At 42.9% G+C, this 16,011-nt stretch overlaps 1 protein-coding gene across 1 annotated transcript in view; it reads right to left on the reverse strand.

Annotated features, from left to right (window-relative positions):
* Nucleotides 1–16,011, reverse strand: part of AK8 (adenylate kinase 8) — a 63,889-nt gene that overhangs the window by 20,520 nt on the left and 27,358 nt on the right. Inside the window, 1 exon segment of the mRNA XM_050320330.1 lies at nt 4,769–4,910. Coding sequence (XP_050176287.1) covers nt 4,769–4,910 — 142 coding nt within the window.

Raw genomic sequence — 16,011 nt, forward strand, 5'->3', positions numbered from 1 at the left:
CCTTAATTGCTGCATCCAGGATTTCACCAAACAAACTCCAGCCATCAAAAGGAGCTTGTATGAGATGAGGTAACTTCTAAAAATAATCCTTGCCTCCCACAACTGAAGCCAAATATACCTCCTATTCTTGCTGGAGCAGAATCAGCTTGTGACAGCAAATGCAGCATCCTCCAGAAAGCCCCGAGAAGGATTTTAAAGCTGCATTTGATGTTTTGCTATTGCTGGCTCAAGATGCATATTAATGCCCTTCCCCAGGAGAGAAAGGCTCTTATGGTACCAATATAGGTCAGGCAGAATGTGCAGCAGAAGTGACATAATCTTTTTATTGTAATCATCCAATTTTCTATCTATTGGATTATTTAAGAGCATTAGCTTCTATTCAGATTAGTGTTGTGTTCTGGGGGAAGAGAGAGCACAGACCAGTGAGGAGGAGGAGGAGAACAGAGAATGAGGATTCCCCACTGATGGCTGAACCTCAGAGCTGCTTCCACTGATTTTCTGGGGGCAAAACTGTGTGTGTGTGGGATTTTTTGCACCAGATGTGGGTGTGCAGGACAGAGCCTCAAGCCAGAGCCCTGCACACCTTTCTGTGCCCAGCTCACTCAGAGCACAGCTGAGGGTGTAGTCACCAAAGGTAAGAGGGGAAGACAAAAATTCCTCACCTAAAACACACTTCCCAAAACAAGCTTCTGATTCCTAAGCACCCCACTGGCCTCAGGGAGATCCCATTCCTTTAACTCCCCTGCTCCTTTAGCTGATCCTGCTCCTTCAGCTCCCACTTTCACCCCGAGCCTGTTTGATCTGAGCAGGTGCTGGAGGAGGAAGAGCCCAGCTGAGGGGGCAGCACTGACGTGCAGGGGGATGATAACAGGAAACCCATCAGGATTAGTGAAGACATCAGTCACCAAAGCAGCAACCACAGAACAGCCTGGGAAGAGGGAGCTGAGGAAAAATTGGGAGTGATGAAAACCAAGAATTGTTCTGCCTGTTATTTTTATGTATTAAGCCAAATCCTGCATAAGTCACTTTTCCTATTGTTTCTCTCTCTCCCTGGTGAAGACCAATTTTATTACTGATTTAGTACCTTGATTACCACATCATTTTTTTTACCTTGAAAATAAGGAGAAAATAAGATATAATTGTAATGTTTCTTCTTTGCTACTCATCAGATTTCTGTATGCCATCAATTAAAACCACATCTGATATAAATACACAATATCCATCATTTAAATTAGGCCAAAGTTTTAAAAATGCTCTGTAAGATTTTTCCATGTCAGAACAATTCAATCACTATTATGTTTCCCTGATGCAACTATTTTGGGATTTAGCTTGTTCCTTGATAGGAATTTAATTAAGTCATTTACATGTAATTTCCAAATATGTAGCTGTTACAAAAGGCAGCAAAGAAACGAAAAGGCAAAAAGAAACCTGAGGAGAGCCAATCTTTAACCAAAATATTTCTGATATAAAAATGAATCTGAGGAATACATATTCAGTGATAAGTATTCCAGTCCATGTCTGGTAAACTCCCAGATAATGGCAGCATGGTGGGGTCACTGGGGTTCTATTAGCTCAATTAATGAGGAGTAAGATAAGGCTAACACCCAGCTCTTCAAACGGCTCAAAAATAGAGCTGATAGTAATGGAGTTATTAACCTTCGCCAGCCATTGAATTTTGCTGCTGATTCAAACTCCATTTCCTAGTTCAGGCCTCCATTAATAGGCTGTTTATTATCCCTAATCCACATTGGGATCAGCTGCAGAAATATGAAAGCCCCATGTAAAAAGCAACTAGTTAAAAAGAAAAAAAAAAAATCTCTTTTTTTTTTTCCATTCTGATTTTTCCCTTTTCAACATATTCAGACATTCTACCTTAGAAATTAGGAACTTCATTATCCTAAACTGTTTGAGTACAGGTTCTTATCAGAGTGATAAAAAATAAGCTTTAAATATATTATGTAAAAAGATGACATAATTGGGGATACAGCCACATCATTCTGAAAACTAAATATGACACACCTGCAAAACTCACACTGGAGAAGCTGTTGCTGTTTATTTTCTCTACTGAGGAAGAAACAACTTGAATATTGAAAAAATGGCTATTTGAAATCCATTATATATGTACTGTTAGGTCAATCCTCCAGGTCATCCCTCCCCTGCTAGTGATGATGGTGATGATCACAGATTCACAACAGATGACACTGTTGCTGCTGAATCTTGTTTGCAAGTTTGGGAGAGAGCAGGAGGGATTAAAAATATTTTGGTGAATATTAAATAGAATTTTCGGTGTATTAGAACTGCCCATGGCTACATGATACATTTCTTATTACTGCCCAAGCATTAACCATGAAAACAAGTTAAAATAGCTATTTTACAGCGATCTGGGGGAGGAAACAAAGTCAGTCCTTTGCATCAGTTCAGAGCTTCAGATGCCAACCTGTGTGTCTTTTACTCCAGAGCTGAGAGGCCACTAAATGGATTCAGCTCCTCCTTTGCCCTAAAGGCTGCCACACTTCAATAGGATTGGGATCCTGTCCACTTAGGCAGGAGCTGCTTGGAAGGGAGGAACACAGAGAGCAGCTCCGGTCTCCTGTGAGCGCAGGGAGAGCAGCTCTTTGGGAGCTCTTTGAGTTCTCCTGCGCTCAGCAAACCCTCCCTCCACTGCAAATTCTAATTTAAAGAAAACCCTGAACCTCATCTTTCCAGTGGAAATTGAATTATTTCCCTGTTTGTTCCCGGGCAGTTCTTTGGATGCAGTAGCTGATGCTGTACAAGGTTTTTTTTTATTATTACATTTTAACAAACTTTATAGCCCATTTTGTTTGTTTTCAAATAACTTTATTTTCCTTCTTTTCTACCATCAATTACTAGGTTTGTTTTTCTTTCCATAAGATGGAGGAGTCAGGAGACTGATCCTGCTCAATGCTGTATAATTTAGTATTATGTATAGTAGCTTTATGAGGTGGGAGTCAGATAAAACATAGTATTTGAACACTAACCATTTATTAGCTCTAAGGAATAGATTTGTGACTTGACAAGCAGACAATAACTCTGTGTTCTGATCAGCCAAAGAGGTCTACTCTGAGTTCAAAAACCAGAGTAACATTCTCTTTCACAAATAATTTTGTTTACTGATGTGACTAGATTTTAATAATAAACTTGATATATATGTAAATTTATTTTAATCTAATTTCATCAACAGAGCCCTCCTAAAAATGAGACTTTGTAGATTGTTCTGTGTCTGATTTATAGATTTCTACATCCTATTCCCAGATTGATTTCAAGGCTATAATTCTATCAGGTTTTTCTCCTGATGTCAGAAACACCACCTCTGCAGATAGTGTTTTATAACTAGCATCACAACTGCAGCTGAATTACTGCCCTGCTGTCCTAGGCTGCAATATGTCCTTTTGTTTATAATCACCCTCTCCCCCTTATATCCCTTCTACTTCAGCTTCCTGGAAAACATCAGCTCCCAAATCAATCAGGGAGCACAATGTCTATTTTTGTCCCTTCCTTCAACCCCTGTGTGAAGCAGCGGGGGCCAAATCCTTCACTCAGCTCTGAATGTGCAGAGCTCTTTAAAGCAAAAGGGAGCTCAACAAATGGATCAGTGCTGAATTTGCACACACCCAATTTTATAATGAGCTGTTCTTCCTCACTTGACGAGGTCTCAGTCCTGTAAAGGAGCACGTGGGGCACGCTCGAGGGTTCACGCTCATCTCAGGGACTCAGACACGTGTTTAGGGATTCAGGACCTTCCTTCTAAGGAATAATCCATGGAAATGATATTTAACTGAGTCTAGTGTAAATTTTATGATTATTTCTCCACTTTTCAAATAAAACTACCACTGTTTTCACACACTTTTTTTTTTTCAGGCCTTGGTGGATGACTGTCAGCTCCCTCCCTTTGCACTCCCCTCTTTCTCTCTCCACAATAATCTCACCCTTTCCCATCTTTTCCTCTCCCCTGTACAGGGAGTGGGGAGGGAATTCAGGGCAGCCACACAGGAGACACAGGACGAGTAACTTTGCCAACCTACACACCTTCTCTACTTTTGGGATAAGAACAGCTTCCTGGAAGCATAAAGACTGCAGATTTCCATGTGTGCCTTTGGAATGGCCACTGTGCCAGCCAGTGGTAGGGACTGAACCCTGGGAAGGGAGTGGAGAAGCCTCTCAGCTTTGAGGAGTCCACCAGCACTTCAAATCCTCACCACTTTTGGACCAGCTGTGAAAAGTCACCCTATTTTATTTCCTTGGCACTCATAGCAGTTCTCTTTTGATGCTGATGCCTCTCATATTACATTTCTGAACAATTCATTACGCCTCAAATAAAAGATCATTCTCATGTTGTTTTTAATTATTTCACAAGCCCCAAAAGTCTCATAATGAGCTCCTTGCAATACCAATATCTTTCCATGGTATTATTCCAGGGCTGAAGAAAGAGATCCTCCCTCCTGCTGCAAATAAAATCCACCTTCTGATATAATCCAAATTTTAATCTGTTTCTTGGGGGTTGTCTTTAGAGGCAACTCAGACAAATAACCAGAACAACCAACCTCTTCTCTCTCCCACAGTTTGGCCACCTGGAGCATTTTTAAGGCCAGGGCTCTATCTCTACTCTCCAGCAGCAAGACCCCTTGGCTAGCTAAGGAAGCCATGAATTAATAAGATGCAATAGCATATTTGACGTCAATAAAGATCTGTATCTTTCCACAAACAATTTTCCCATAGGTTGTAACGTCGTGATTGCTCAGTTTCTTACCTGTTTGGATTAATCTGGGCTTTGTGCAGCTTCTCTGCCTGCTCGATGTCCCTGGGGAAGCCGGAGAGCACCCAACCATCGGTCAGGCAGTCGAGGTTGCTCAGGCGCTGCGTCAGGAGCTCCAGGACGAGGTTGTCTGGGACTGCAGAGGATTAAAAAGGTGACATTTATTTTGTGTGCTGAGTCTGCAGTTCAGGAGGATGCACACAACTTCCTCTGGTCAGAGTGCTCCAGAAATCACATAGAGTTACCCCTGTTTGGGACTGAGAGATTTTGGAGAGAGGAGTCACTGTTGGCTTTTGCATATTTACTGTGCCCCCATGAACCCCCAAACCCATAAGGGACTGCAGGACTGAACTAAAGTATTTGGTAAAAGCTGATGCCTCCACCATTTTGCAACGTGCTGCTTCTCTCAGCCACGCTGGGCTGATGTCACAGCGCCGTGTGTGACACAATCTTAGCAAAACACAAAAACAATGACCCGAGTTGTGTAAAAGAAATCCTAAAGCAGGAAAGACGTTTCTGAGCATGCTGTGTTGAACCCAGCAGGTGATAATGGCTCTGCCACAACAGGCTACCTGTGCTATTGCTCCAGTTTGCCCAAAGGCTTGAAGACTTTGAAAGTGAATTTTCAAAGTGTATTTCAGCTACTTTTACTACTCCATTGATGACTCTCTAATTTTAGAGATTAAAGTTCTTTTTCCTCAATTATTATTTTCTTTCAGGACAAGAGAGAGAAAGAAAGAGGTGTGGGTGTGTTGTGCTGTTGAGCTTCCAGCAGATCCTGGGACATTCCCCAGTTCCAGGGCCAGATTGCTTCCAGCCCTCATATGGGAAGGAGAAACTCTGCAGCCTACAAGAAAATTAATAAGATGCAAGATGCTGACTGGGATTGCAATTACTGCTGACTGGGATTACAGTGAAGCTTTAAAAATTCTCTTTAATGGGACACAGTGGTAAGGAAGTACCCTGCATATTTTCACTGGAGTCTTCATAAAGTAAAATATTTCGATCAAGATATTTAAACTCAGGTAAATTGGGGGGTGAGAGTGGGAAGGTGCTTGGTTTTTGTTTTTTTTTTTCAGAATTAAATTATGAGGTTCAACATGACTGACCATAAATTTTCCAATGACTGTTGTGATGTGTTGGTCTCAGTGTCAAACAATCCCAGTGAAGGGACAGCAAAATCACCTCGAGCTGCTTCCCAAATCAGCAGCCAAAACAATTCCCAGGCAGCAAGGAGAGCCCCTTCCCTTCATCTGCACAGTGTGTCTGACACACCGGTGCCTCTGCTGAAAACAAGCCAGAAAAATTGCTACATAAATCCCCATCATGGCATGTGGATGTTTTGATGCTCACCCTGCCATCACATCTGCATACAAAAATACAACAACAAGTGCTTGTAGGAGAGTGTACGTGTCAGATTCCTAACACTGCACTTCGCTTCAGGACAGGCTGACAGGAATCTGCCTGTATTTTAGCAGAGTGAATTATTAGCAGTGCACATTTCTACCCTGGGTGCAAGCAGGTTTGAAACTGCAGCAATCGAATCCATCTGCTTCCTGAAATTTAACATTGCACCTCTATCGTGAAATTCATTACTTCTCCTTTAAATCATCAAATTACTGAGTTTACAGAACTGCACTCAGGATTCAGTGTACCAGCAAAAAGGGAGGAAAACCGCAGGGAATTAATTAGAAAACAGATTAGTGTATTAATTGAGGATATCCACTTCACATTATAAAAGAACAAGTTAAAGAGAGCAATATTCTCCATCTGCTGAAATGAGAAGAAAGAAAGAAAAAAAAAAAAACAAACAAAGAAATGGAATAAACCCAGACACTTGACAAAGAGCAAAATGACAATGCAAACCCAGGTATTCCATTAAAAATGGGATTCATAAAATTAACTCTACAACAGCGCAGCAGCAGGCAGGGATGTTCTCAGGCAGATGATACTTCCCTATCCAAGGCCTGAGCTGCAGGCAGGGATGGGAGGGATAACAGGAGGATTTCAGTGCCCTTTGCAGGGCAGTTCTTCTGCCCACCCTCCAGCTTACAAGAACTGGTACAAACCCGAGACATCCCAGGAATAAAGAAAAACAAATAAACCCGCCTTCCCTTTCCCAAAAATGTATTCCACACACAGAGCAGTGGAATTTTCCCCGTGCTCCTGAATTTCTGGCTGCAGCACTGAACTTTCTTGTCTTGATGCATGTTATTTTATGACAATTTCTACTGGAATCATCAACATGGGTTTATGGAGATGGTAAATTACAGGATTTTTTTTTCTTTCTGTAAAAAATTCAGAATGCTAGAAACAGTTTTCCAAGGAATTGGAATAAAACACACAAACTCATCAGCTAAACTGCAGTAGGATTCTGCCAGAGCTGACATGCCTGGGAGATGAACAGGGAGTCAGGGCAGAGGCTGAAAGCCCCAGGAATGGCACAGAGACATCAGTGGGTATGTTGTGCTGCTGAGCTTCCAGCAGATCCCAGGAGACTGCCCAATTCCAGGGGCCAGATTGCTCCCATCCTTCTTATGGGAAGCACAATCTGCAGCCTACAAGAAAATTAAAAAGCAGTTGTGATGGGAACCTGGTGGCATCTCCTGGATCTGATCACTTCCCCCAGGCCTCCTGTGAGCCCCCATGAGCAAAATCCTCCACCTTGGCCGGTCACTCCTTTTGAACAAAACTGAAGCAATCACAAGAGGAAAAAAAAAAATCAAGATGCAGTGACAATCAATGAATATTTTGCCTGATGACACTGCAGGTTTGGGGTGTTTTGAGTAGCAGTGGGGAGATGTGGCAACCCTGACACCTCTCCCACTTCAGCTGTGAGCGACTGGAAGACATCAGCAATACCCTTCAGGTTGTTTGTTCGCTCATGTACATATATACATCACTGAATAATATAGATGCTTACATATTTTCTGTGCCTCCCTCCAAAGCTTGATGGTGAGAAATAAAACATAAACAAGTCAGACAGCGAGCTCTGCTCTCCTCTTGATTAGCAAACATACCTATCACTTCAACACAATGGGGGAACAGAGCTCGTTGGCTGCTCGGTGGCATTACAAAGTACATCAGCTGCCCTTGAACAGCAACAGTCACACTTAAAACAGCTGCATTAAAACTGTAAAACATCTTCCACAGACCAGAAGGAAGGAAATAAAAAAAAATAAAAATTAAAAAAAAAAAAAGGGAGAAAAAAAGGAAGGAAAGAATCAGTATTATTCTTATTTTGTAGTACAGGCAGAGTAGGTAATGAAGAACTCTGCAGCACAGTATTCCTTTTCACTCATGTGGAACTGTCTCTGGAATGTAAGGCAAATTAATAACCTGTAATTGGAGGGGCACACAGCCTGTGAGGAACTAGCCAGAGGTCTCCTGGCCTTAAGCACATGACCCAATGGGTATATTGCAAAGTAAAATATAGAGCTTTTCTGATGAGACAGTCAATCCACATGTTTTAAGTAGATTATGAAGCACAAGAGCTTTGAATAATCAATTCCTTTTCAACATAAGCCTGTGTGAGTTTCCAACTCTGCAAGTTGGGGGAATGAGACTCGAGAGAGATTTTACTTTATCATTAGAGAAGTCCAAAGGTAAGTTTCTTGTAAAAATTACAATGTGCTGCTACAAAGAGCTACCCAGATTAGGTAATGTGGAAGCACATCTCTATTAGGGTGAGAAATCGGGTACAGGAGTAAAATTCATCCCTCAGAAGTAAAGCTGCAGAGCCAGGTGATACCTGAGAGCATCATTTCTAGCTGTGGACCAGGGTCACAGTGACATCAGACATGGAACACAGGGCACAGTGAGGCCCCAACCAGCTCCATATAGAAATGCAACTCATTCAAGCATATATTCCTGCCCACCACCAACCCACACACCACTGTCTCCTTCATCTCCCAGCCTGTCTGACCACATTAATGGTCCAGACCACCCAGCTGAATTAGCAGCTGAGGACCCAAGGAGTGATCTAATCAATTCAAGGGTATGATCAGCCAGGGGACAGAGGACTGGGGCTTAAAGTGCTGCTGTTCATGCTGGATCTGCTGTGTGGACACCAGAGATTTTCTGTCTCCTGGGCTGTCAATCAGACCATTTAAAAAATAAATTTACTTCTCAGAGCTTCAAAGGTTTTCACAGGTATCAGGTACTCCTCATGAAGTTCAGAGGAGTGTGGCCTATTAGCTCTTCCCCAGCCCATGGATCTGCAGGACTAATAGAAACCTGGATCAGGCAATCAGCTACAAAACTGAACCATCTGCTCAAGACAAAAGTAACAGAACATTAAAGGTACAGTCTGAAAGGCAAAAACACCACTTGAGAGATTACAGGGCACTATTCTCCAATAACTTCAATGCTGTCAGTGCTCCAAGCTATACAATTATCATATTTAAGTTGATTCCTCCTCCGTATATTTGCCTTTAAAACAGACTTTTGAAGGGTATTGACTCACTTCTCCAAACCTATAAAACCTCAGTTTTAGGCACAGCATAAATGCATTTGCAGATATAAATTCTGTCAGCTTCATGCTGTAAAAGGTTTAAGGTCCTTTTGACAATACTGTCCATTTACACTTCATCCTGCTCATAGAGATTTTTTTATTTTATTTTTTTTTTTTAGCTGGGTCTGAAGACTTTCACAGCTAATTCAGATGCCTGAGGCTTGATCCCAATAGTTGACAGTTAACATCTTGCCCTGAGAATAAGCTACTGCCAAAGGCTACTTTCCTGGGTTGTCCTGTCAATCCTAAATTTAGCAAAGCATGAGATTTACTTATGTTATTCCTCTAGAAACTCGGGATGATTCACAACGAGTAATTGGGTTTTCCTATTCTGTTTTCTTGCCCACATTAAGGTCCTCAGAGATTGTATCGATCGAGACTGTATCAATTGTTTTTTAATGTGTTTGAGAATGATTTAGCAGTGATTTACCGTCGCGTAGGCTGATCGATAATTGAGCCTAATCCTCCGAGCCGCCCGGCTGGCGAGGACGGGCAGGTTTGGCGTTCAGCCGGGTCGGTCACCGGCGATAAACAACCATCCGAGTGCGAGCAGCGGCACCGGGAGGAGAAGGGAAAAAAGGGAATCGGTTCTCAATCACAGAAAATGCCGAGCTGGAAGGGACGCACAAAGATCATCGAGACCAACCCTCAGCCCTGCACAGGACTATGCCCAGGAGTCACACCGTGTACCTGAGAGCATCATCTCCCCCGGAGGGGCTTCAGCCCCGCGCACCCGGGGCTGTCCCGGTGGGTCTCGGGGCTATCCCGGGGCTGTCCCGGGGGGTCCCGGTGGGTCTCGGGGCTGTCCCGGGGGGTCCCGGTGTTGTCCCGGTGGGTCTAGGGGCTGACCCGGTGGGTCCCGGGGCTGTCCCGGTATTGTCCCGGTGTGTCCCGGGGCTGTCCCGGTGGGTCCCGGGGGGTCTCGGGGCTGTCCCGGTGGGTCCCGAGGCTGTCCCGGTGGGTCCCGGGGCTATCCTGGGGCTGTCCCGGTGGGTCTCGGGGCTGTCCCGGGGGGTCCCGGGGGTCGCGGCCGCCGTTGGGTGTTCTCTGTCTCCACCTCGCGGTCTCTTCGGGCATCGCAGCCGGTCCCGCCCCGCTCGCAGGAGCCGCCGCCGCCGAAATCCCGGGAATTCACGGGAAAAACGAGCCCGCTCCGGGGGCTGCTGAGGCCTCCTGGAGTACCGACCCCTCCAGGCTGGCACGGAAACACTGGGAACATCCGCGGTTTTCCTGTTTTTGGGGAAGGGATTGAGGCAACGCAGCAAAGAGTGGCACTGGGCGGTGATCCATCAAAGGGACCATTCCCACGGAAATCCCGTCTCCACTCGCTCATTTTACACACACGGCACTGCCGAGAGAGGGCTTCTGTAAGAACTGGCATAATTATTTTAATACAGTAAAATAAATAGTGCGATAAAATATTTCCTTTCCACATTTTAAATATTTTTGTTTCTTCGAATAGATTAGAATCTTTCCTTTTTTTAAACATTTTTAAAATTTTGTTTCTGTTTCGAGGTTTTTCTTTCGGATTTTAGTAATTTAAAATAGGAATTGGCTGTGTTAAAGAGGAAATGCTAACGTTTTAAAAGCAGGTTTGATCCCAAATCATCAATCAAACGACACCGGATAAATTAAGACCTGCAGAAATGCCTTTTAAAGGAGAGCAAGCGCTGCCTCACAGGTATCGAGCCAGAGATTCAGGAATGTACATCTGATCACATTTAGTGACGGGGTAAGATGCTTACACTGCTTTACCTGTCAGCAGCAATGACAATTCAGTCCAAAATGAGTACCCAGCACACAAACAAAAAGCTTGTTTTCCCCTAAAAATACGGCCTCTTGTGCTATTTTCTGTGTATTTGCCTAATGGCACAGGCTCCCAGGATGAGCCAGTGGGCTGATTGCAAGGCCACAATCCACACCCCTGGGTTCCCATCCACACTCACTCACTGACTGCAGAGAGGCTCGAGTTGAATGAGGTTTTCTGCCTCAATTTACCTGCCTGTCAAAAACCGCTCTGAACTGCCTCACAGGGGTGTGTCTAACCTGAAAGTTTCTAAAAATAGAAACAAAATGTATATTTGCACTACTTCTTTCATTGCTCTGGCTTCCACAGAGAGAATACAGCACGAGGCAGCAACCACAGTTTGAACCCAGCAGACACATAATTTCCATGATCAACCAAGTTCCCTATTTCCTCCTTATTTCTAAGAGTTCAGCTCTACTGAAGAACACAGGGCTTGGAATAGCACAGAATTTGGCCTACAAACCTCTTTTTGACAGAGATAATATTAAGAAAAAGGGATAAACGTGGTGTGATAAACATGGTGAAAAACATCTTGGCTTTTTACACCCAGTGCTGCTTCCCCACACCACAAGAAAGGAGGATGCTCATTCCTTACCAGGGATGCCTGGTGCCAGCACACGCTCTAGATCCCAAACAGTCCTGTGTTTCCTCTTCCCACTCCTCCTGACACCTCCCAGCCACATTAAAGGGACATTAAAGGCAGAATTTTCTGTTAAATTCTCCAAAAAAGGGGATGCTGCCAACATGTAATGTGCTTTTCCTTCTGGTTTTGGTATAAAAGCTCACATGATGTCCCCATCCTAAACTGCAAAGAGAAAAACACACAGAATTCAAGTCAGCAGCCCCGTGCTGAGGAGACAGTGTGGGAGGAAAGGAAAGGAAAACCCACTTTTCCAAGTTTTTAAGAATGATTGTCACCAAGAAAGAGCAATAGAAGAGATTATAATCTCAATAAGAGATTAATACTTCACATTTACATTGCACTTTGCTGTTTAAAAGCCCCTGACAGCCAAGGGCCACATCTTCACTCAAATCCATGAGGGTTTGTGGCACCAATATTGGAATATTGACCCTTCAGCAACAGTAGGAATGGTGAATACTGCTGGAAAACCAGGAGACTGTCAACCTTTGTACAGGCAGGCCCACATCCACTGCCTGCCTGATTATCCCAGCTGCTCCAGACAACAACTGCACTCATTTCTTTAATCAAACCACATTTCTTTTGCCTGGTCTGGCTTCCAGGATTGGCTTTTTTTGGGGTGGTTTATTTTTTTTTTGTTGCTTTGTTTTCACTCCTAAGCAGGGTGGCCTTGAAAAAATGTCTTTGTAGACCAAGTCTCACCTCAGCTCTGAGCATCTGTGAGACCAATTTTGACTGTGGCATGTGGTGTAGAATAGAGAAAAATACACTCAAGATTTTCAAATGAAGGAAAAGGCAATTCTAACTTACCATCTTGCAGTGATTCAAGACCCAAAAAAGTAAAAATTAGGAAAGAAAATGACAACTTACTACCTATATGCCCTCATGTAAAACTTTCTATGCTACAGCCTTGCATCTTTTTATAAAAATATGGCCACCTAAAACAGGAAAAAAAAAATATAAATTTTATTTTGTTCTCTTGACCACCAATTTTCTCCTAGTCGGAAAAAAGACTGCTACCTATTTTCCATAAAAAAACCTTTGTAGCAGTCCCAGAGGAAAAGTCAAAAGTTTGACTTGAAAAACGGAGCTACTTCAAAAGCATTGTCAAAGAGAGGTGAAGGTTTCTTAAAAATGCATAAATTAAAGTATGGTGTATTCATAAATATCTCCATAACTTTACACAGTGTATTTGTGGGTGAGGTGCACATATAGGGGAACATATAGAACCACTATAAACCCAACTTAAATGAAGCAGAAAATCGATTTGTTTATTAGCTCCTGTTTGGACTCTGTGTGTGTGTGTGCGAAAAAAAATGAAAGAAAAATGGAGAGGTTTTTTTTCAATAATAAAAAGGGAGTTGCACTGCAGGGCCCCTAAAGCTTGTGAAAAATTAAACTCGACGGATTCAAACTGTCCTATTTCCACTTCAAAAGAGAAGAGGCACTGAGCTCTTCCCAACTTATCTTCAAACGCCCAGCACCCTAGAAAGTTTCTTTAAAAAAAATAAAGTCTCTCGTTCCCCCAAGCACTGTACCCGTTACTGTAGCTGCTGTCTCTCCCTCTTCTAATTATACCCATGTGAGTCTATTAATCAACTTGTAAATTATTTAGAGAGCCATGCGCTGTCTTCAGCCAGTACAAACACACTGCATGCAAAGACTCGCTGAAAACCAATGGAGCTCCCAAAGGGTCTCTCCAATGTTCAGACAGCTCACAGCTCGCCAGCACAGCTCTTAAAAACAAGGAATAACACTCAGCTTTACCTCCTCAGATATAAAGATTTACTCAGCCTTTCAACTCTGAAACTCCTTGCAAGTTTTTAACAAAAAGAGCTGTTTTATTGTCGGAGCTGTGTTTGGCACTTAGTGATGAGAATATTAATTTTGTGTCAGAAAAAAAAAAAATAAAAACAACCTGAGTGTTTTTCGGTGAGGCTGTGATCACAATCACCAGGGGACCCCAACTTTCAGAGGCTACACCAAAAAGCACCCCTTTAAAACCGTTCCAATTTAAAATAAGGGGAAAAGAAATCCATATTTGTACGGTAATAGTTTTTATTAGGGGAAAATAAAAAAAAAGGGAGAAATTAGGGAATTCCAGATTTTATCCCCTACGTGCAAGACTGCCATTGGGGACAGCTTCAGATATTACTGCTTAAAAAAAAGAAAAAAAAAAAAAAACCAAACAGAAAAAGGAAGGGGGAAAAAAACAACACAGATTGTGTGTGTTCAACTCTAACAGGCTGCAAACAGTGCAGTGTTATCTGTCTTCCATGAATCAGCTCTCTTACCACCTGAATCTTCATTTTGGTGGAAATAACACACCCAATTACCCAAACTAATAGCAGTTCTCCCAGCTGAAAAGCAGGATCTTACTGGTTTGGGAGTGGGGATCTTTTTCCCCCTTGCTCTTCATGGTGTTTTCCAGTCATCTCACTTTTCTTGGCTCAATTTATTGCTGCCTCACAAACAGATATATTAATTAGCAGTGATCACTCCACTCTAAACTACCATGAAAATTGGACAGAATGACATACAAATTTCAGCTGACTGATGACCTGCCCTATTTTTGTGGGGTTTTTTCAGTAATAAGATGCAAACACCTCAAGGGGGCAAACACCAGGGACATTTGGGTGGGGGAAGCAAAAATGCTTTCTACAATTTTTTTTTTTTGTCTCCCAGGTTATCAAATTCTGACAGACACCTTTAAAATGGTGAACACAGATCCTGTGGATGGAGGATAATTTAATTTTTAAGTTAATGTGTGCCCATGTTTTCAGTGAGACAGGTCTAGAAGTCAGTCTAGCCCTTCTCAGAACTACAGGGACAGGAATTCTGCACAAAGGTCTTCCTCAAGCCTGTGGGGATCTAGGAGGGGTCTACCTACATCATCTGCCCAGGGAAGGACCAGTGTTCCAGAAAATTTCATGAGGAATCAAACTAAATAAATTAATTTATGGAGTTGTCTTGCTGCCTGTGGGAGGGTTCTGGCCACTACACTCACCTCTCACTCCAAATGAAAGTCTCCCCAGGCTGCCCAAGCAAATGGAGTGAGCTAAATTTAGCATTAGTGACCAAGATTTAATCTAACTGGAGTCAGTGAGCAGAACACTGGTCTCAGACTCCAATGCTGGTAATTTTCTGCCCAGAGTATAGTTAGTAATAATTGCCCAGTACTCAGTGAAACCACAATATCCTAAAGGAACAGTCTGTGCATTTCAGACTGGTTGTCCAAAGCACAGTTCTATGTTTATGACAGACAGAAAGCTGTCAGGTTGCTGAACTTATCACCAAAAATGCATTTTTCAATATCCAGTGTGCACCTACTAGGCTAGTATGTCCTGGGAATTAAAAAATTAATGGGCTCAGAAATATCTATGCTGCCTTCATTAAGCAAAATAAATCCCCATACCCAAAATTGAGGAGTTTGATAAAGCAGGTCTTTATGAGACAGTAAACACTAGAAAATACAGAAAATGAGAATGCACTGGGTTGCCTTCTGGGGTGAATAATAGAATTGTCTGGGCTGTTCCTGAAATACATGATGAATACCTGAAGCAGCAGTGCTGAAAAACAGCATGAAGGATGTTTGTGAATCCTAAACCCATGAAGAGATGTGCTAGTCAAGCTGAACTAGAACAGAACAGGCAGAGCAAGAGCCCCAACAACTCAATAATGAGTTAGCTTTGACTAAGCTGGGTTTGGAGCCTTGTTAGGACCCCACCACGTGCCCTGCTGGCATCTCTTAAATGACTAATTGCAGGCAATCAGTCGTGTCCACGAGAAGGGAAACAGGCTGAGATCAGTCCCCTGGGGGAGCACTTTAGGAACACATGAGCCATATCCTCGAGGTTTCGTGGCACGACGTTCGTTTTGCCCAGTGATGATTTGAGTGCAACGTTTTTCACGGCCTGCCTTTGGTTCCACTATTCTGGGATGGTGTCACTGGCACAATTCCTCCCCCAAAGGACAAGCTGAGCCCACTTACAACTGCAAATGTAGTGAAAATGTTGGAGTTCTCATTGCTTTCCTGTCATAACACTGCCTGCTGTTGACTGCACCAACTCTTTTCAAAGGGAGATTTCCTTGAAACTGGATGTGGTCAATAATGATGTGAGAATCTTTCCCCTGTTTTAACCTGGTTGTAACTCTGCAGCAAGAGAGCAAAGATGCAAAGATCCTTTGCCCACCTTTCCTTTTCAGTACACTGCGTTATTTCATTTTCCCCGAGCCTCTTGTGAGGGCACTAATGAATTCCTGTTAGTGTTTACTAA

Source organism: Myiozetetes cayanensis, unplaced genomic scaffold (genome assembly GCF_022539395.1).
Source record: "Myiozetetes cayanensis isolate MyiCay16 unplaced genomic scaffold, myiCay2020 scf23, whole genome shotgun sequence".
Taxonomy (NCBI): Eukaryota; Metazoa; Chordata; class Aves; order Passeriformes; family Tyrannidae; genus Myiozetetes; species Myiozetetes cayanensis.